We start from the raw sequence: 23821 nt of genomic DNA, 5'->3' as shown, positions 1-23821 counted from the left end.
TCATTGTCATATTTCAACGTAAATCAACCGTTGACACTGATACACACACACACACTGACACGAGGATGTAAATACGACGATTACGTCGTATGATCCTGTTTGTATCTTGACTACAAATTCAGATATGCACACGTGAGTTTCAAACAATCCCCTCATCGAGCTACAAGCACCGGAGCGGTTAATCTACAACAATTTAACCATTAACTACTCGTAGGCAGGTAAATTGTCTCCTTCCCTTTTATGATCTAGATTCTAGAATCAGACGTCATTTCACGCTACGATAATGACTTCTGCAAGCATATTGCTTAGCATTATGTGCTCAAGATTTTTTTTTTCTATTTTATGATATGATGGTAAAAGGTAAGGCAACCGGCCATGGAAAACCGCAATACCAGGGGTCAAGAAATAGGGGAGTTGGGTATGCTCTAAATTTGAAGTTTCCTAAGTCATATAAGTTTGGGGAAACTGCATCTGGTAATTGATTCCACCAAGTGGCTGAACGAGGCAAGAAATTTCTCCAAAAACGCGTGGTCGTAGATTGCCAGACGTAAACATGACAACCCAGACGGCTCCTTGGAGCACTCCCCGTGATAAATGCGGTAGAAAATGCAGAGACAATTCTATACGCAACACCAACGAATCTAGTCGATCGGAGATGATAATTCGAGCCGCTCTTCGTTCTAATCTACTCTCTGTAAATCTTTAAGTGTAGCTGCGAATTAAGGGTTTTGTGTCTCAAATAACATTTAAAATCTTATTATCATTGCTTATTATGTCATATCAAAAGTATCTTTTGCAAACTGACAACTTGCTGCTGAAGTCACGCGTATATCCTTCGCGGAAATACTGCCTGTATTCTTGGTAAGGATTGTTTTGTTTGGACAAATGGATTGATTGATTCCGTCAGAATTCTCTTCACTAAGAAATTCAGCTATTGAGTAGTAGGATTTACGACAGAGCTATTTTTAATAAAACATTTATATTTATTTATAGATAATGCCTGAACAGTGGCTGGGACTTTATTATAAAAGTGCAAACATTTACCGTTAAAGCTATTATGTATCTTATGAAGCCTATAGAATTAGTTACAAGCAATAAAATATTGTTAGTGTTATAATCATGAAAATCACTATTAAGAGCAAAAAGGTGACGATTTTTGTGAACCTATTTTAAATTTTCATAAATGTACTGACAATGAGCAGTCATAATATTTATTTCTTTAAGTGATTTTGAATCCTATTTTGAATGATAATATTTGAATTTGATGCCTCCTTCAGAGGTGAAACACGTGTCGAATTAATACACACTTAATACAACTCAAAGCGATTGTATAAATTAATTATGGATTTCCGCAAAATTACGTTTAATTCAATAAATTTTATTAAAAATAAAAGAAGATAAGACAGCATGCTGTTGTCCTCTACAGAATACACTATTAGTTATATACACACCTAGATATCACACTGTATGTAGAGTATTTTTAATTGGAACGTGAACATTTTCCTATAACAATACGAGATCGGCACTTGAGTTAGTGAGCTCAGTGAAAAACTGCTCCAATTCTCATCGGTGATTTTCCACGTTATTGTCTAGGTGTTCATTATGTCTGTATGTACGTAAATTGTTGACACGTTCGTAAATATTTGTATTGTGCTGTAGTTATTTACATGCTCGCGCCGTCGGATGATTCATATTGTCCGGAAATGGTAACTGACTTGGTTTTATTATTAAGTTAAGGATTTTGTTGCGGCTGCAATACCGCGCCTAGCGGGGGCCACGCGGGGAGTGCGGGAAGTGAATAAAACCAGTCCTAATTAGTCCTAGAGAATGAACCAATAAAGACACAATACAAGTAATGGAACAGTAGCGTTACTCAGCGGTATCCTTGAAATTTATCCCTACGTCTGGGTTGTGCTAGGGTTGGTACATACAAAAACATTGATGCCGCGGACGGCGCGATGCTGCCAATTTAACTCGGACAGCGACCAGTCCCGGCGGGGTACGGAGTGGCACTCTATAGTTATATTGTCTTCCCAAGATTGCTTAGCGGCCGTGTAAATTGTGTCGATGTGTGCGTACGTCGATTCGGGCGCTCCAGCATAAAGTTAATGTACTGCTTTGTTACTGTATTGTAGTAATACTATGAAAATCAAAAATTAACTCGGCGTTAATGTCAGTTAATTGTCTTATCTTTTTGATCAGTTGGATTCGTGGCTTTATCACTTTTTGAAAGATAATTATTACAACATAGATATTAATGTTTGGCACTACCGGACACAGTAAATGTGTTTTAAATCCTGTATTACAAACAGACGATGGTAGGGTCGTAATCGGTAGCCGTAATTCCGCGATGTGACACAATTCACCACAATTATTCGTTGTCATAACGATGAGACAGAGAGTTTTTATATCTTACTCATATACATAGATCAAACGCTGTGTGTCCGTATGTCTGTCTTTCAATAAGCTTCGTTAATCATTTAGTATGTACCAACCCTAACGCACCTCCCACAGCCAGTTATAAATTTGAAGGAGACCGCTGAATTACGCTACTGTTCTATTACTTGTACTGTGGTATTTAGCACTTACAATATTCTAGGGTATAAATAAATAAAGCTTGCGAGAGAGAGGAACATACCTAACAGAGATATAGAGGATAAAACAACGAAAAGCGAATATATTTTTAAAGTAACCAATTTTGATTGACAAGTCGTAAACAGTCAGCCACTCCTAGCATTAGCTCCTTAGTATTTTAAATATTAAACCACTAGCCAACGTTAATGAAAATTGATCACGCATTATCGGGCTATAAGCTAGTATATTCTAATAGCCTAAACACATGATCGGACTAAATTCGATGGTGTGTTTAGGCAATAAGTCAATGGTCAAAACAATGATAGCTTTAAAATAAATATATTCAGAAATATCGCGAGTTATTTTTAATTTGCGGTGCTTGTGTGTGCATGTGCTTCATTGATAATGTAATGGGCAAAAAGCCTCAGCTAATGGAGGCTGTAATCAAGATGTTATCGTGTCCGTTGTTCTATTGTTACCTGCGCGCTGTATGGACGCTGTGATCATTGTGATTCGCGTGATACTTTGTAGAACACACTATTAATGTTTTGTTATTTTATTATAAAGCAGCACGAACATGCTCTGCTCAACTATAAAACTCTTCTATGCGACGATACGGATGTTTTTTCGAAGTTAGGGATATAATCAGAATAAATTTTGACCGACATTAAAATTAAATTCGATACCCTTTTAACTTGAACCAAAATTTATGGACGATTGGAATCCTGTTACTAATTATAAAAAGTTAGAACTACATGTTATTTGTAAATTTACATCCTGTAGATGGAGCCACAACTTGAGATTTGAAACAACATATCAAGATTGATACGGATTATGCGTGATACGGACAGTTGGCTTAGTTGAAGTATCTCTACACGTGCGTCTCTGTCACACAGCCATCTGTGGCTTCATAGCCACGCGCCTAGATGACTTGAAGTATCTCTACACGAGCGTCACTGTCACACAGTCATCTGTGGCTTCATAGCCACGCGCCTAGATGAATTTAAGTATCTCTACACGAGCGTCACTGTCACACACTCATCTGCGGCTTCATAGCCACGCGCCTAGATTACTTGAAGTATCTCTAGCGTCACTGTCACACAAATGAAGCCGCGCGCCAAGATGATTGAAGTATCTCTTCACGAGCGTCAGTGTCAAATACATCAAAGCGGCATTTTTACAAGCATACGCACACATAGCGCCTTGCGCCAAGATGACTTAAAGTATCTCTACACGAGATACTTTGTCACACAGATGAAGCCGCGCACCAAGATGACTTGATGTATCTCTACACGAGCGTCAGTGTCAAATACATCAAAGCTGCATTATCACAAGCATACGCACACGTAGCGCCTTGCGCCAAGATGACTTAAAGTATCTCTACACGAGTGTCACTGTCACACAGATGAAGCCGCGCACCAAGATGACTTGAAGTATCTCTACACGAGCGTCAGTGTCAAATACATCAAAGCTGCATTTTCACAAGCATACGCACACATAGCACCTTGCGCCAAGATGACTTAAAGTGTCTCTACACGAGTGTCACTGTCACACAGATGAAGCCGCGCACCAAGATAACTTGAAGTATCTCTACACGAGCGTCACTGTCAAATACATCGTAGCTACTTATTAAAAAGCACACACACACACACATAGCACCGCGCGGCAAGATTACTTGAAGTATCTATACCATTTCTTGAAAAAAAAAAAAGATTTTGTATTTTTTTTTAATCTATGTAATCAATATTTAACCATTAAGAACCAGTATAACAACTTTATTTTGTTCCAAAGAGTTTTCACCTCATTCTCTCTATTAATTGAAAACCTCTCGTATTTCGTGAATGGTAGTTTGCAAGCCAACTGATGTTCTGTGAATATATTTCATGAGAAATGGAATCAAAGATCTAAAAGTTTAATATAAACGTTGAGCATATTTCAGCAGAAATATCAATGAAAAGCCTTAGAATATTTAAATATTCTGTACAAATATTGTATACAGTCATATTACATGGTATCAAGCTATTGGCCTCTCATTATTCGCTTGTATGAATACGCATCCGTGCATTTATGTCGTCATTGAGTGCATTCGCTTTCAAGATATTGTGCCTCTTTCCAATACCTGCCGGCACATACTATTACGTATTACACTTCTCAATATCCATGTTTTTTTGGAATGTTTTTAGATCAAGGTATATTACGTAGTATATAATTATTACAAGTGGTTTACTTTTTGAGTTAAAGTTAAAATAATTAAGGTTTTTATTTAATGAAACGTAAGAATCTCAATATTGAATATTACGCAGTCATCTGATATTTTTTTGCAACAATCTTCTGGACTTTAATTTGGCGCTGTGAAACCACTTTTTCTTTATCGAAATAATTGGATTGAATTCCTGAAAACCACCAAATATCTGAATGGCACTACAATATCGCTCGTCGTAGACATAAGATGTTAAGTGTCATTTGCCTAGTAATTTTACTAGTAGTCAGACCGAAACACAATAATGCTTACACATTACTGCTTCACGGCAGTAATAGGCGCCGTTGTGGTACCCATAAACTAGCCAGCATCCTGTGCAAAAGAGCCTCCCACTGGTAAGTATTAACCACAATTTCCGTCCCTATATAACACTGTACTTATGATATAATTTTTATTTATTTACAGTTTGTGTAGATTAATGTTTACTGTACTCAATGTCCCTATATTTTATTCATGGACGAGGAGGTCAGATTAGTGTATTGGTCATTTGATGTTAAGTGATCACTGCCACCCACATTCTCATGCAACACCAGAGAAATCATAGGATTTTTGGCGGCCTTTTAGAAAGGTGTACGCGCTTTTTTTACCATTTCCTATCAGGTGATCTGGTGGGATCTTTCTCGTTCGGTTACACTCGGCGGTCCCGAGTTCACCTTATCGAGTCTTCACCCCAGGAGCGTGTCGGATTAGCCTAACTTATTACCAGTGTTACTGTATTGAATTCAGTAATCACTAAGTAATAGATTTACATGTAGTTTATTAATAATTTTATCTCTTAATATAAAATTAAAATCTGGTACTTCTGTAGTTTACTTCTAGACGCTGTCTGCGATTAATCTAATTTTCGCTACGTGGCTAATTCAAATATCACCGCCACAATACAAGTAATAGTAAGTAAGTAGGGTTATTCAGCCTTCTGCTTGAAATTTATACCTACTTCTGGACGGAGCGCTAGGGTTGGTACGTAGAAAGAGATTGACGACGCGCACGGTGCGGCGAAGCTAGGCGTTGCACTCAATAGTTTTGTCTTCCCATGATTGCTTAGCAGCCGTGCAAAATCGTGTCTATGTGTGCGTGCGTCGAATCGGGCGTATGAAATTGAAGTACTGTTTTATAACTGTACTATGACACCGGTTAAAATATATTCTGTTACCTATCAAACCTCCACAAAAGTAATAAATGTGATCGGCAGTGTAAATGCTTGTTATGTTTTAACAACGTTACTAATTAAAGTATTAATCTCGGATGTTCGCTCGCAACTTATACAAATTAACGAAGGCTTCAATGCCGTGCTGCAAATTGGATAATTGAACTCTTTGTTTTGGCATGACATCGTTCATATACGGTATTGGAATATTTGAAGAGCTTCCGACAAACTTCAAAAGGAATATCAAAACAATTGTTTTCATGTTTTTGTATTATTTACTGTGGAAGTTGAACAAACGATCGCGTTGTTTGTGAGGACATCCTCCAAATACCAATAGAATAATTTCATTTGATGTCTTTTTAATTAAAATTAAAAATATAGACGTCTGAAGTTTGAATATCAGATAGAATACTATTTAATATTTACAATGGAAACTCAGTTCTTCTATCGTAAAAAGTTGTCAGATCCATGTAATACAATGTCAGTCAATTTATTCACTCTCAACATAAGGGTCCTTCCATCTTGAGTTATTACTGAGTTGAGTGACTAAATCAATTTTAAAAATCCTCTACGTTTTAAATAAATAATTTAACTTGCCCTTGCATGACACAATGTATATTTTTTAAATTAAAATATCTCAAGTAATTAAAAACGAAGTAATAGGGGGTCTAAAATGACATAAACTGCTTGGAGAAAATGGCCGTGCCGCTTGTTTGCGCTCGACTTGGCGGGCCCCCAGATAGTTAAAGTTACAATACCGTCCCTACCATCTGTATGTAAGGCGTTACTCCACTATGTTGTTTTCAAGGTGTTTTTGTTGCACGTACAACCAAGCTGTGGAATAATCTTCCTTGTGCGGTGTTTCCGACAAGATATGCGTGCCTTCAAAAATACGCGTACACCTTTCTGAAAGGCCGGCAAAGCTCCTGTGTTTCCTCTAGTGTTTTCCATATAAAAAGACGTACAAGGAGAAATTAATGATGAATGAAGTAATATTCATGAAAACAACCCTTGTTGTTAGTGATTTTTTGGAAAACATCCTTTCATTCGCTGGGGATAAAAACATATCGCGAATAATAAGAAACTTAATGGAGGAAAGTGAACATTGAAGCACATTTTAAGGTTTCTAGCAAGATAATGCCAATAAGGATCTAGAGTTGCTTAACACAATTATTATAGGTTAGTCAACAAGCTGGAGAACGTGTTAATTTTATACATATAATGGTCCAAAAAATATAAGAACTCATTTGATACGTAATTATGCCTAGAAAACTCAAAAACTATTTGAATCCAAGTACCTTGGTCAAGAATACGAATTGTTCAACACGATCTTAACAATTTTCGGAAATTGTTAAGCTTGTCTTGACAATTTTGTAATATGACACTTATAATAAAACTGGAGCACTGACCTCTACTATATACCACTGGACTGGCGGCTGCTTCAAAGTGCTTTTGTGCCTATTTGATATTCGTCATTTTGGCGCTGTTGGCCATGTAGCGAGAGTCTGCTGTACTAAAACTAGTGATGACAACCTCAGCAAACATCGATAGGAAAACTAACACGGAAATAACACGGAAAACGACCGAAATTAATTCTAAATGCAATAATACTTCAGAATACTAGACGTTTCTCTCGCAGCCATTTGTATTATACGTCAAAATTAGTTCTCAAGACGCTCGCGAATGGCGCTTCAAATAGGCACGAAAAAATTATGCTGTCAGAAATATGGAACAGCCTGTCCAGTGTTATTTATACAAGTCAGTGGACTCGAGCAATACGTTACTTTTACCTTTTTAAAATAAACTTGTCGAATAATTCCAATAAGATAGATACGATGCCATTTTAATTAGTACCCAATAAAGTTAGAAAAAAACACAAAAAAATATATAACTATGATTTTAAAACAATATAAAGTTCACTGAGAATTTAGAAATCTAAACATTGATTAATTATATATATTTTTAATTATAACGCATTATATTTATTTTTAAGTATTTCAACAGCAAAAGTACTATAGAAAAAGGTTCTCGAGGTCTGATGTCGTATTTTCGTCGATATTTTTTTATTATATTACGTCCATAGATAGAAGTGAATATACACCTGGAAATTTAATTATTATCAGACGTGGTGTAAATTACGTTCAATGAATCCTCTACATACATAGATACATACAGACTAAATAAATACATAAACTAATAAACGCGATGTACAGTTACACAACTTCAAAATTGCTTCTGTTTGTTATGTATTTCTGTAGTGACAAAGATAACATAGAGACAAACGGTTTTAAATTTGGAATAACTTAACTTCGATTTCTACAACTAATAATTTATTTAAACATTATTAATAATATTATCAAATAATTATAACAAATAATATAACTTACATTTATATACACGTAACACAACAACATTTACTTCACTGAAAAGGTTAAAAGATCAAGGAAATATGTGAAACCTAGTTGTCAGAAGGAGATAAAGATATATTTACAATTTTGCAATAACAATTACATATTTTATACTGATTGCTAAATTAAAAATAAACTTGTATTATTATTACACGTAATTAAAACTCTCCGAAACGAATTGTTTCATGCTGATCATGTGATGATATAGAATCTATTGAGCGTACTTGGACCTTCCTCAGACTTTACTTTTGTAAAACTTATCTGAGTGTAAGCTTAGCATAATCTTAGATTTCGTTTTTATAGTACATTGACAGTTGAAATTACGGTGAGCTTATGTTGAGGCAGCTCAATGCTAAAGTAAAGTTCGCGGTTTCACTCTCAGCTAAGGTTTACTTAAAGCGAAGAGTAAGCAGAAAACACACAAACATGGTGTTTTTAGACAAGTTTTGTGGTGAAAGTATAGCATTTCGAGCTATGAACACTACTTGATCCTGTTACACATATCCTTAAGTCTTATTTGTAGGTTGCTAATCCTTGCTATTTGTTATAGTTAACATTGCCGAGCCTTTTTGAACTACTACTTTTCTTTGGAGTTATAAAAGTTTTTTGGCATGGCGTGACGCTTTTTTTTGGTACTTCTCTCATAAAAGTAATTCTTATAGCTTGTACTTTTTTGTGTAGGTTTATTCAGATTAGTAGTGAATAACGAGGATTGTAAGCATATAAACTGTTTTCCACGCAAGAATTTTGAAAATATTGGCTTGTTACATAGATGGCGGGCCGGCAGCCGTGAACTCATATCGCTCAAGGTCGCTGGCATTTAGTGTCGCCTTAAGTAAAGTCTAAATAAGCTCTATAGATCTCACCCTAAGATTACTGGCTGATTTTTCGCATTGTATAGTTACGCTGATTCGTTGGCCAAATAAGTGCCAGTATTATAAAGGCACACTTCCTGGTATAGATTTTGATACTCCAAACAGAGTTTCCAGCTGTACCGGTATTTAATCGTTTTTGTACAATCTCACCGCTCAAGTTTTACGACATATATGCAAAGTATCAGATGCTCTTTATTCAAGTAAAACAAATCTTATTATTATACTAACAAGACTACCTATTATAATATTAAATTAAAACTATCATGACGGGGAAGTGTACCAATAATACTGGCAGCATTTCCGCGTTTGATAGCTATGCTGATCCGTTGACCGAAATAGCTGCCAGCGCTTGGGTTTCCAGTAGCCTTATTGAAGCGCGTAGATATTGCTTTTTACAATCGCCAAACCAAACCAAACGACACATAGAAAAAAATATAAAATTAAGATAAACGAGCAAAATATCATTAATTTAAAAATTAATCGACGCAAATACCATATCACATTCGAACAAAACGAACGAAAAAATTGTCAGAACAAACTGAACGAAATTCTCAATGTCTGTGAGTCTAAGATGATACCAAAGTTATCGATGGTTATCACAAGAGTTTCGAAATCTGAATATTATATTTGTTAACGGTTCCACGCAAAATATGCTGCTTCAATTAAAAATGCATTAGCACAGCGCTCTACAAACCTATATTATCTTATCTTAATTATTTAGAAGAACTTTGTGTGACAGGCCACTTAAACATTTCGGCTACTAATATGTGTTTAAGTATATATTATGTTAATATTAGATTCAAGGCATACGCGAATTAGATTTTAGCGTGTTAGGGAAAAATAATCAGAGTGAAATTTTATGATACGCGCGCACACCGTCACGTAAATTCGACACCCTGACGTTAGTTGGTCAACTAGACCATTTGTATCATACATTAGCTACCAAGCCTCTTGTAACTCATATGTCCTCTGAACCACAATGGACGAGAAATTAATAAATTTTAATATGTAATTTTAATAAATGAAACAACATGCGTCACGTTGACGATAGATCGTGAATAAGTAAATATTATTAGCTCTTACATTCTTGATTCCTGTCAATCAAGGCAACGAAAAGTCGGTTTTTCATAATGTTAATACAACTTTTATCAAACATCTTAATTAAAAAATTCATTTATAGTTTATTATACGAGTTTTAATCCTTGAAAACAATTTTATTTAAATGCGTATTACTCGCGTTAGATTAGGAATTTAGTATGTGATATTTCATTCTGAAATAGATGAATAGTTTTTTTTACTTATCTTAATAATTTATTTCTCATAACTCTGTAAAAACAGGATCTATAACTCTTTAATTTTTTGAAGTGAAGACTTCTTTAGCGGCATTGAGCACTTTTCTTGGGATGTATATAAATGTTAAACTCGCGTCAGGATACGCGAGTTTGCGCGAAAATTCGTAAGACAGTCGTTGAAATTATGGATGATACTTGATTTTTGTGAGAGATAAACTTTTTAATGTAAAATAATTGTTATAGTTCTGAAGTGTCAAATTTTTTATGTATTATAATTCATTGTCATTTTTTCGATAGCGCAATAAATGAATATTATATTTAAGCACATAAATGCTACTATTTTTATAGTGATAAATAAAGCAATTCCCTAACCATTCCAAAATAGTCAAAAAATCACAATGTTAATGTTCAAGTTTTCTTTTCTGCTGGCACTCACGGATTGATACCCGTGCTTTTCATTTTATTTCTTCTTACATTATATTCGACCACCTACCTTATAACCCATACACGCCTAATAAAGGAGAACTCATTCACATTCTACTTATGTACGATATTATGTTGTGATCGTTAACTGACCAATAAACATTCAGTACTCCGTGCCATCATATCTTCAATTATTAATTATTTTTTGCATTGCGGATATGAAATATATAGTTATTAGGAGTCTTGTGTGCAGGATGCTGTTGTCTTGGATGCAGCCCCTTACAAACTAATTTATTATGTATATTATAGCCATTCTAAAATACTATATTGATTAAAAGGAGTGACCTTTGAGTTTCTTGTATGTTCTCACAAGTTCTAATTTCTCCGATCATATGGTAGATTCAGTTTTTTAAGCGCTTAGTTTAAGCCATTTGGGCTTAATAAAGGTTTTTTGATTTTGTCTTTTTGAGGGCTATAATGTCGATGAGTCCTTCACATTAAGTCTAGAAGCTTTATCAATAAAATTAATTTAATGTGTCATTTAAAATTAAACTATATTATTATAGTATCATGAGTCACGATCGCGCTATAATATTATTGTGACACGTTTCTTCCACGTGACCTTTAACAATGTCATACGCAAATAATAATACCAGTATCTAGTACATTTAAACTTAATTAATATTGTACTTTGAACTTGCAATTGTGTAATATTGGCAACTCGAATTACGCATTGGTTTTTGCTTTGCTATTAAATTTGTTACATTTTTCGCACTTACCTAATAAACAATGTATCAAATATCGTTAACACACATGGAAAATTGTAAGCTAAATTTATTTAAGTATAAATATTAAATTTAAAAAAATAAACATGTTAACTGTTGCCTCTCAATATATTCTTGATAATGTTATGTATGTACATAGCACATAAGTGACTGTCAAAACCATAATGTTAACCAACAGGAGCAAACATAAACTTATAATGCCTACTACTCGGCTAAGTCGAGTTAGTAAGGTTTTTGTGAGGCGATCAATGTTTAAAACAAATGTACATATTACGAAATTCAAGGAATTTGTGTAAACATTATTGTGTTTCGGTATGAAGGGCGCCGTAGCTAGTGAACAAATGAGACTTAACATCTTATGTCTCAAGATGACGAGCGCAATAATTATAGTGCCGCTCAGAAATATTCGGTATTTTTCAAGAATCCTGAGTGGCAATGCATTATGGCAGGGCGTATCAATTACCATCAGCTGAACGTTCTGCTCGTCTCATTCCTGACTGTCATAAGAGAAAAAGGTACTTATACTAAAATATTATTAAGATAAAAGTAATTGTGCTACAAGTTAACTATAGCGTTTTCTTTCATTATAGCGAGTGTTACTCATTTAAATAAAATACTTTAAAAAGGATAAAGACGTGTGTAAGGTTACTGAGTACGTTTGAGAAAGGTCATTGTATCGAAAAACAAACACGTCACTTGAACATTTACTTTGAATACAAAATTTTTTACTTCCTAAGGAATAAATATAATTCAAATAAAAGAGAGTTTTATTAAGTTAAAAAAGAGTCTCCTTTAATGACAGTACTAACCTAAAAATAAGGACACTAAAATATTTCTACTAATCTCATACTAAATGTATGGAAGTGTTTAATATCAATTTTTTTTTAAGTTATTGATGTCATTTTACTGATAATGTAACGTACTTTCTATATCAGCTTAAAGTTTTTAATATTTGTGACAGTTACGGCATAATCGCCTGGATACATACACCCTGTATAGGTGGATGATATAGGAAATCTCTTTTTAATGTCAAAAATGTCCTGACAAACTCTCATAGATTCTTCGCTGTAACTCGATTTCGTTCTAGTTCTCTAATTGTCGGTACTCTTGGTTTTTCCCCTTTCCAATATATCCCCCAATCTGAACGAAGAGACGAAAGTTTTTTGATATCTGTAATAGTTAGTACATAAAAGAAAAATTTAAAGAAATAATTATTATGACTGTTCATTGTTAGTACATTTTCTAACGTTTACAAAATTCGTCACCTTTTTGCTCCTAGTAATGATTTTCATTATTGTAACACTAGAAATAAGCGATTGCTTGTAACTAATTCTAGTAGACTTCATAAGATACATAATAGCTTTAAGGGTAAATGTATACAATTTTATAATAAAGTCCCAGCCACTGTTCAGGCATTATCTTCTTATTAAGAAGTGGTCATGTCTTAAGTCCGACATCCTGGGACAAGATTATGATTATGATTATTTCATAGCAATAGCAATGACAATACTATATTTTATATTTGATAAGAAGTTTCCGAAGCGCTAGTAGCTAGTATACTCTAATGGAATTAATTTTGAGAAAATAAATGCCTTATTGTTACTGCCGGGTCACACTAAACGATAACACCCTGTATAGTGTATAGACGTAGCGTATGTTATAAGTCTCTGGAATGACCCATTCACTATTTTAATCCTTATCATCGCGCGCGTCACACGGCCTCCTCTGTAGTACTAATCAGTGTTGTTGTTACAGTGCTAGAGGTCGGGCGCGCGTGCGTTGGCGATCTTCGGACGACGATCGCTCCAAGTCCAAGCGGTCTCCTACTCCGGATGATGAGCGTGGGCCACACCAGCCGCGTACCAACGCGCCTATCATGCTCAACATGAAGCTGAAGGAACGCCTGGCGCTAACCCTCAGCGCATTTCTCGTGCTCTTCACTCTGATGCTCATCGTAGACTTGCAGATGGACTATGGCCTCTCTGGCCATAGAGTCCCATTGCACGGCCGCGTCAAGATTGGGGACGATGTTGACAAAGGACACTCGGCGTACATCGAGTTTCGAAAGCGGTTTCTACAAAAGAGGTTAGTGTTGTGCTTACTTATACTATATAACTGCTGGCCTGGCAAACGATTTTTTGCTTTTTAGATCATTTATACGTCTAGATACACTGTGACAGCTGTCGAATAAAATCAAGGTTGGCAGTTAACTTCTATTTTGAGTATTGCACGCACACTATCACAAACTTACATACAAATTGCTAGTGTAAGACGTAGCTTGTCATGCACACTATATAAATCTGGCCTGTTTACATCCGTTGTCTAGCAGTAAGATGCTCAATCTAGACGTATTATTAATTATCTATGGTTTTGCTTTATAAATTAAGTACGCCAGTCCACGCCCGCTATTATTTTTCTATTCATAGATTATTCTATTTTAAATATTTAAGACGTGGAAAAGTGTATTGTATATACCTACTTTTGTTTTGATTTGATTTGTTTTGATTATAGGTTTCGAATAAGTGATCACTAACACTAAAACCTTCTCCGAAAGACACTGCATCTGGTATAAGTAATTTTCTGCGAATTGCGAATATATAGGTTTTATAAGTCAAAAAAATATAGGTTCTGGATAAGTAAACACTAACACATATTAAAACCTTCTCCTAAACACGCTGCATCTTATGGTATAAGTATTATTCCGATCGGTTCAGTAGTTTTCGCACTATAACCGAACAAAACGTCTCTCCATTTATTAGTATAGATTTTTTGTAAAGAATTTGTGTTGTGTTTTGGTTTGAGCTGATGATGATCCTCTAAATACATGAATAACTATAGCTAATTGAATGGTATAAAGAACTCATTCCCAAAGCCGTTAATAATATAATATAATATAAAAACTAACTCATTATAGACGAGGCTGTGGCAGCCCAAGCCGCAGGCGAGGGCGTAATATATCAGCCGAGTTTCTAGTGAGCATGTAACTCACTCAGTTTCATACACACTTTTTAAACACACTTGCGACGAATAAACTAACATGGATTGAATCAATGATTTAATTCTTAAAATAAATGGTGAATGTACAATAGGCTTTCGTTTGCATTTTGTGCTGCATTTAGTATTTCTGACGGGGCTAAATCTATCAATTGTTCTTATGCACTAAAACTTTGCATGTTTACAATTATTTTATTACAAAATAATATAATATAAGAACTTAACCTAAAGAAAGTTAACATAGTAGGTAGTTAAGTTTACATACAATAGTATTCATTTACAGAAAGTACTTTAACAAAAGAAACAATGAAATTACTAATAAAAATTATATGACTGTTAAATTTACTATTAATGAGCATATAATTAACGTTTCTATTTTGCCCATATTTATCAATACTACAGCAAAGTTACTTAAGTGTGTATACTAAAACCAATTACATTAATAAGCAAAAGTTTTCTAAACTTAACATTACAACTGTGTTTAGTAGTGAAAGAGTTAATTTTATGTTATTTAATTACACTTATTGTAAACTTTGTTAATGTTGTCCAGTATTTATAATTACAGAAAATATAAGAGGCAATTAACTTAACAAGCCCAGCGTAACTTAGTTATTAACTTAACATTCAATAATTTAGGTTAGTTAAATAATGTATTACTCTGTTTAGAATGTATTGGCGTTCATTATGTACCAGTGATAAGAGTATCACTGGCTTTAAAGATAACGTGGACATCTTGTTGATTAAGATGTATATTATTGTTGTTTATATTGTGTTTAATATTAATACAATGTAATATTATTAGTTGGATGCGATTACTAGTTATCACAGTAATCACGACCAACATGTTCACAAAGCATCCTAACACAAACAATGAATTCAAGCTCTAAAGGTTGATGCGTCCAATATATTAAAATTTATATGTATACAGTTTATTCTATATGAATTATTTGATATTTAAAACGCTTTTAACTTTGAACACTATACATATATTGGACGCAGCATCTAATAAACAAATTTACTGTATAGTGTGTGTATTATATTTAGTATATACTGTACTGCCATAACAAGTTAAGTTACTGGAATAAGACATAACTTCATAAAAGTTTAACGAAATCAAAGTAATTGTTAAAATACATTATAATTTATTCAATCAAAGAATAATTTTTATCTCCATAATACATCTATACATATAATAAAATCTTTTTTGTGCCGCGTTACATTAAATATAAAAAAAAGTTGTACTTATGTTACTGAAGCGGAAACAATTCAGAAACAGTTAGACCGATTTTAATGTTGTTGTCACTGATATGTTAGGACAAACTTCTCTAATATCTCTAATATTATTGATTGTTTAATTCCAAATCGTACATAAAAAGATCTATTATTATATTATATATCTATTTTTTTTAAAAAAAACAAACGATATTTACAATACTATGATTGCACTAAAAGAAAACTATCATTACGGGGAAGTGTACCAAGAATACTGGCAGCATTCCGCTTTGGATAGCTAGGCTGATCCGTTGACTGAAATAGCTGTGTTTAAGGTAGCCCTATTGAGGCGTTTAGATAGTACTTTGTACATTCTCCGTGCCTCTGAGCTCCACGGGCCAAGTGTCTCGACACCAAACGGCACAAAGATGTATGACTCACTGAGACCGACATATTTGCGACGCTTGCTATCTTCGACAGTCGAAGCAGCAGCCCGGGCACCAACTGACGTAACTTGGACATGAGAACTAGCCAGAGTGTCGAGGCAAGATTTTTATAATTATGATAATTATTATTTTATTATATAAATTTAAGTAATACGCTGAATCTAAGCGAGTAAAGTCACGGGTGCCTACTATTACTTAATATATCGCTTATTGTGAATAAACATGTTATTGACAACTACGCATTGCACAACCAGGTCATATCTTATCATAATAATATATATTTGCAGTTTCCTAGAAGTTAACAATGTTTCTGTTAAAAATTGCAATAAATATCATTTAACTTTAACTATAGACTTATAAAATACTAGCGTATACACAAACAATGCTTGCGAGAAAGAAGAATATCTCTAACGGAGATTTGTTAAAGTAACCGATTTTGATTGAAAAGTCGTTACCAGTCAGCCACTTTGGAATTAGTTCTTTAGTTATTAGTAATTTGAATAATGTACTAGCTAACCACTCATTGGATTCCCATATCGTCTTCAAATGTCTGTGAGGTTAACCGTTCAGGAGTACCATTCATCATTTCAGCCGGACGACGTCCACTGCTGGACAAAGGCCTCCCCCAAATATCGCCATGACCATGATCGGTCCTGCGCTGCCCTTATCCATCCTACTCCGGCGATCTTGACCAGATCGTCGGTCCTACCTTGTGGGGGGCCTACCAACACTACGCCTTCCGGTGCGTGGTCGCCATTGGAGGACCTTACGGCCCCAACGGCCATCTGTCCGTCGAGCTATGTGCCCTGCCCACTGCCACTTCAGTTTCGCAATCATTTGGGCTATGTCAGTGACTTTGGTTCGCCTACGGATCTCCTCATTTCTGATTCGATCTCGCAGGGAAACTCCGAGCATTAGCAGGAGTACCATTACCATATAATAAATACAAATAATCATGTAATTAATAAAAGTAAAAGTGATGAGTTCTAAGTAATAGTTGGTTTTTGTAAATATAAAACAGTTGCATCAAGCTAGCTCTATTTCATTGCCCGGGACATAATAAATAGGGAAGTCTCAAGCCCAAGGGTGTTGTAAGAGGTGACTAAGGGCATTTACCAGTGGTAGGCTCCTGTGCACAGGATGCCGGCTACATAATGGGTACAACAACGTCGCCTTTTTCTGCCGTGAAGCAGTAATATGTAAGCAATTATTGTGTTTCGGTGTGAAGGGCGCCGTAGCTAGTGAAATTCCTGGGCAAAAGAGACTTAACATCTTGTCTCAAGGTGACGAGCGTAATTGTAGTGCCGCACAGAATTTTTGGATTTTTCAAGAATCTCAAGCGGCACTGCGTTGTCATTACAATGGGCAGGACGTTTCAATTACCATCAGCTGAACGTCCTGCTTATCTCGTCTCTTATTGTCATACAAAAAGGTAGCAGATGAACGTTCAGTTATAAGAATTTAATCCACACATTCTAATAAATGACAACTTAAAAACCGCTTGTAAAATGCTGCCTTTGTGGCCAAACGACAGTCTCCATGGCTAGGCCGAAATAAAATATAATAGATAAATTCGAGATATGAACTTGGATATTTCGTTTGGATATTGATAATGATAGCACGACAGCTGATAAGTTTGAAGCACCTATCCAAAATTACATGTTATCTTAATGGAGCTCGGTTATGTAAATAATTTGGGACTCTTCAAATTTTCCATAAATTGTTCATTATAACGTGTTATTATTAAAACTGTTACTTCCTACTATTTTTTCCATCTCATATCTCATATAAGCCGGATAACGCCCAGTACTGGTGTAAAGCCTTCCACAAAGTTCTCCAGGATGATCGGTCCTGCGCTACCCTCATCAAACGTATTCTGGCGATCTTGGCTAGACCATCGGTCGATCTTGGGTGGATTCTACCAACACTGCGTCTTCCGGTACGTGGTCGTCATTCGAGGTGTGTACTCCCCAACGGCCATGTGTCCGTCGAACTATGTGCCCTGCCCACTGCCACTTCAATTTCGCAATAATTTGAGCTATGTTGGTAACTTTTAACTCCTATGGATCTCCTTATTTCTGATCTCGCATTTTTCCATCCACTTAACCGTAATCGATACACCTGTATTTCGCTAAATTGCTTATTGTATATACAACCGGTACTGGGGCTTCCACAATATTACTGAGAATAGAAATTTTCCATGAGTTTGTTCATAAATGTGATAGAGTTATGTTGATACGACATTGGATTTCCTTCTTCAATACAAGCGTTTTTTTGGACTTGTTAGTAGAAATTTACTAGCTTTATTATGCTTTTGAGCTACTTACTTCAATTAATATGCCGGCATCGCTCCTGTAATTCCTCTGATGTTGCAAGAGAAAGTGGGCGGCGGTGATCACTTAACACCAGGTGCCTCGTACGCTCGTTTGCCCTATCCATTAATAACCTAATAAAAAATTGTTGCCTTTCAATATATTATTCTTGATAATGCTATGTGTGTAAAAAGACACATAAGTGAATTTGAAAAACTTATAATGCCTACTACTCGGCTAAGTCGGGTTAGTAAATCTTTTGTGGGGCGTTGTATATGCTTTTACAACAAGCTTCCAGATAATGTAAACAAATGTACTACGAATTGCAAAAGAATATTTAAAAACATTTTTGTGGTAAAGGTTACTATAACATTAATGACTTTCTTAATGATACCACAGATTGGGAATTGAGCGACCACCGTAAATAATGTCTGCAGGAAAATAAACTTGGTACTTGTTATTGACGGACTAGTTAAAAAAATAAGGACTCCATGTACCCTTACATAACAGTGTAGCACCAAAACAAGCCGATTAACGTGTAAATACATAGCCCCACGCACACACTTACACTGCTACAGGCCGATAGGCGGCCATTATGGGAATTGTCATCGTCTGTAACATCAGATCAGTTTGCGTCTCAATAAAATATTTTAAAAATGCCGTCCCGCGTTGTGAAAAAGTGTAATAACGATACTATATAAGTATTTGTGGCGATACATGATTATTTAAGGGAGAAAAAATTTTGTGTAACTAGTATCCCCCGTAACCGCACACACACTAGCATAACGGTGCTTCACTTGCTAATATTACGGCGCAGAGTCCTTCTTTTTTTACTAGTCCGTGTTTATATAAGAGAAAAAAATTGTCGGATATGACAATTTATTATTGACCACTCATCTCATTATTTCATAAAATCATACCATAAAACGCAGTATTTCTTATAGAAACAATATGTTTTCCTTTCAAGATCGAGAACATATCAATATTGGCTAGGGTTTAATATTAGGCACTCGAACACATTGTTTATTATTTACTCTTGAAAGCAATCTTCATTCGCAATTCGTCTGAGAAAAATTTCACAGTTATTACTGTAAAATTTTTCTTTTAGATGAAGAGTATTTTTAGAGAACAAATGAGCATACGGGTTGAGTTACCTGATGATTAGTGATCATAGGCGCTTTCATTCTCTTGCTCTTGCTTCTTTTAGTAAGGTGTACGCGCTTTTTTCAAGGAACTGGAAATATAGCACAAGGAAGCTTTGGTTGTAAGTAGAAGAACGTTTCTTGAAAACTGCAGAGGCAGAAACACGCCAGACACCCTGAAGACAAGGAGTATGTTCATGTCCATATCCATGTCATGCGAAGATGTAATTAGGTGGCCGTAAGTTAGTTAGTCGCGCGCTGTGGTGAAGACGCCAGGGATACTGTGAAATGTAGGTGTTGCTCCAACTTTTTCGACTTTCAATTTCAGACCTGCGCTTTGTAGAGCGCCAGAATGTGGGCTGACTTGAAGTATTGCCGTGCTCTTTTTATGATCCCCAGTTTCTCCGAAGAACCGTGATACGTTTAATGAAGTTTTTAAGTGGTTAGCGCGCAAACTTGAGTTTTCTGGAGGCTAATTTAAACAAGGTTTCTACATGGCCAGTGTATCTTCAGCATAGGGGCATCTGCAGTTTTATCACCTGAATAACAATGCTTCTTGGAGGCATCCATTATATAATGTGTAAAGGAACAGTGTAGGAGATAGAAAACAGCCTTGGGCAACTCCAACGTTCAGAGGCTTCGGGTTCGAGTTATAACTGTCGAGAATCGTATAAACTGTCAGGAAGCACAAATAATTCAAGTTTCCAGGGAAGCACCTTGTGCCGACTAACTGCCAGGCCTTCTCCCTTGCTATCGTTAGCGACCGCCTATCTTGAGGTCAACTGGTGACCCTCTAGCTTATATGGAATCGATCTATGAATTTTATGTGGTTTTCAGCATGCATGGGGTTGCAGCTTCGATCTGTTTATGTTATTAACAGACTTAAAAAAAGGAGGAGGTTCTCAATTCGTCGGTATGTTTTTTTTTATGTCTGTTACCTCAAAACTTTCGACTGGGTGAACCGATTTTGATAATTCTTTCCGAATCTTTTTTATGCTATTAGGATATTTAAGTTACCTACCGTAAAGTAGTTATGGTCAAGTAAGTGTCAACCAAGATATGTATGTAACTACATACATTGTTATAGGTGAGATGTGCTTGAGTCGTGAGGAGGAGAGAGGCGAGAGAGGGGCCGCGGCGGCAGGACACCTATTCCATAAATTACAATAATTGTAACTAGAATGAGATTGTATAAAAATACGCAATTATTTTTATACTTTTTAGTGTATAAATTATATTCTTTGTTTTCTAATAGTGTTCTTGAAGTCGGTTGTTTTTTTGTGAAAATGTATTATTACTTTACTAGCTGACCTGGCAAACGTTGTTTTGCCACATAAATTATATATGTAAACCTTCCGTGAGCTTCAACGAATCTATTACAAAAGATTTCATTGAGATCGGTCGAGTAGTTTAGGAGTTATTAAGGAACTTACAAACATACATTCTCTTATATATATATAATATAGATAGCCTATGTGTTATTCTGGTGTGAGGGCCATATTATTGTAAAGTTTCATCAAAATCCATTCAGTAGTTTTTGCGTTAAAGAAGTTCAAACATACATCCAGACATACAAACTTTCACATTTATAATATTAGTAGGATGTCAGTATTTGGATATTTAAATATTATTCAATATCTGAACACATTTAACTACCTGAACTTACTCTTGTTCTACAATAAAAGTTGCATCCGTAATATTGCAATATACCCCTGTTAATTCAACTCTAGTAATTGGTATAAATCTCGAAGAAAAATGGCGGGGATTCGAAAAACCTACTTTTTTTACGGCGTGCGACGTTCTGGGAGTGTGGAGCGCGCGTAAATGAAAATGTTCTTTTTTTGAAATTCATACAGATACCACGCATCGAGCAATAAGAATGTGGCTGTATGTTGAAACTCTTTGCGCATGAAGGGATAAAAAAAAACATAGGAGTGTTGTTATGAAATTCAGTACAACATTACAACACTCTTTTGGATGATGTAATGGTTATTAGAACATTGGGTGTTTTAATGTTGGCAATAAACTAACTGTTTCAGAATCTTTAATAGAGGATTTAAAGCATGGGTGTAGATAGATAAATATTATTAACTGCCTTTCTGCATATAACGTAGTAGACTAATTATTTCCAATCGTGAGTGCAATATCTTTCAAAAATAACGTTAAAGGCCTAAGTTGATTTAAAAAGTCTAGACAGATAAGGGGGATTGAAACGAAAACGGCCCTTATGAGACCAAAATTCCCAAATCCAATTTAGAAAACCACGTCCAAAATGTCCGTTTACACATGATTGTTTATAAAAATATTTTACACGACCTGTATAGCCGAGTGGTTAGCTGTCCTACCTACTAAGCTAGAGGTCCCGGGTTCGAATCCCGGTAGGTGCAAGCATTTATATATAATGAATATGGATGTTTGTTTCCGAGTCATGGATATTTAAATATATTTATATATGTTTATATGAATTTATCTTATATCTTTAAACGAGCAATTCTTGTATATATATATATAATCTGAATCTTGGAAACGGCTCCAACGATTTTCATAAAATTAAGTATGCAGGGGATTTCGGGGGTGATAAATCGATCTAGCTAGGTTTCAATTTAAAAAAAAATGGTTTTATCCATGTTTGAATGAGAAACAGCTACAATAACATTAGAATACAAAGGTAAATTTCGCCACTATGTACAAGACTATTATAGCTCAGATGGGACATTGAGTGATCCGGAAAGCAGAAGACCCCGGTTCGAATCCAGAAGTCCTATTAGTGTTTTTTTTTGTTCAAGTTATGTACATTCTTAAAAATCCGAGCAAGGCTCGGTCGTCCGGATATTGTATGTTTAAGTAAGTATATTGTATTAAATATATCATTGTCTTGTAACCCATAACACAGGCTATATATGCTTAACTTGGAGCAAGATATTTGTGTAAAAAGTGTGTCAATATAATTATTATTATTTGCTTTGACATTTTTGTATGAATCCACACATAAAGAACTTTAGTTAGGATCCTGTTACCAGAAAGTCTGCTTCACGTTTCAAAAATTAAATTTATTATAATTTCTATAATCGCTAATTAAATACTTATTATTTATTTACGGTGTCTGTTGATTAATGCATCTACTGTAGGTACTTAATAATTCTTCTGTTGTTACTTTATCATCCCCCAAAAATTTCCACGAGGATCGGTCCTGCGCTGTCGTCCTTTGTTTTTACTTATTTTATTTTTTTATGGAATAGGAGGACAAACGAGTGTAGTCAGGAGAGTGGGTCACCTGTTGTTAAGTGATCACCGCCGCCCACAATCTTTTGCAACACCAGAGGAATCACAGGAGCGTTGCCGGCCTTTAAGGAAGGTGTGCGCGCTGTTATTGAAGGTACCCATATCGTATCGTCCCGGAAACACCGCACAAGGAAGTTCATTATTATTAATTAATAATAATGATTAGAATTAGATTTACTTTTTTAACTTACTCGTTAAGTAAGTGAATTTACATTGCGTATTTGACGTTTGAGTATTTTTGTTGCAACACTTTACATATAGTATAATTCAAATGAATTATAAAACGATAAAGCTGTAAATGTTTATTTAAAATAATGGCAATCAGTTTCTTGCTACTTCTTCTCATTAAAGCCCAACAAATTTCCTTGACTTACACGAATAGAGTGATTTTGATTTGATTTGATGTAAACACCTTACCATCCCACCGCTTAAGAAAATCTACAATATTTATGAATGAATCTCCATGAAATACTATCACGTTAAAACAAATTCAATACCTATAGATACAGTCGGGTCAGTTTACAAATCCAAATTATGTTTTTTTTAATTTTTTTTTAATATTTTATCCTTTAATACGTAATTAAAATTGCAGAAAAGAACAAATATCGCTCCTTTTATTGCTTTAACAACTTAGATCTTTATTAATCTATACTATAATATATATAATAT

The 23821-nt window shown here is 35.0% G+C and overlaps 1 protein-coding gene across 3 annotated transcripts in view; it reads left to right on the top strand.

Annotated features, from left to right (window-relative positions):
- The window catches only part of LOC126978629 (extracellular serine/threonine protein CG31145), a 135602-nt gene that overhangs the window by 74399 nt on the left and 37382 nt on the right, over positions 1-23821 (top strand). For all 3 annotated transcript variants that reach the window (XM_050827615.1, XM_050827613.1, XM_050827616.1), the window contains exon 3: positions 13520-13849. In XM_050827615.1, the coding sequence (XP_050683572.1) occupies positions 13641-13849 (209 nt within the window). In that variant the 5' untranslated portion in view covers positions 13520-13640. The remainder of the gene's footprint in view (positions 1-13519; positions 13850-23821) is intronic.

This window comes from Leptidea sinapis, chromosome Z (assembly GCF_905404315.1).
Source record: "Leptidea sinapis chromosome Z, ilLepSina1.1, whole genome shotgun sequence".
In the NCBI taxonomy this organism is placed as follows: domain Eukaryota; kingdom Metazoa; phylum Arthropoda; class Insecta; order Lepidoptera; family Pieridae; genus Leptidea; species Leptidea sinapis.
This window is presented reverse-complemented; position numbering and strand designations above follow the sequence as displayed.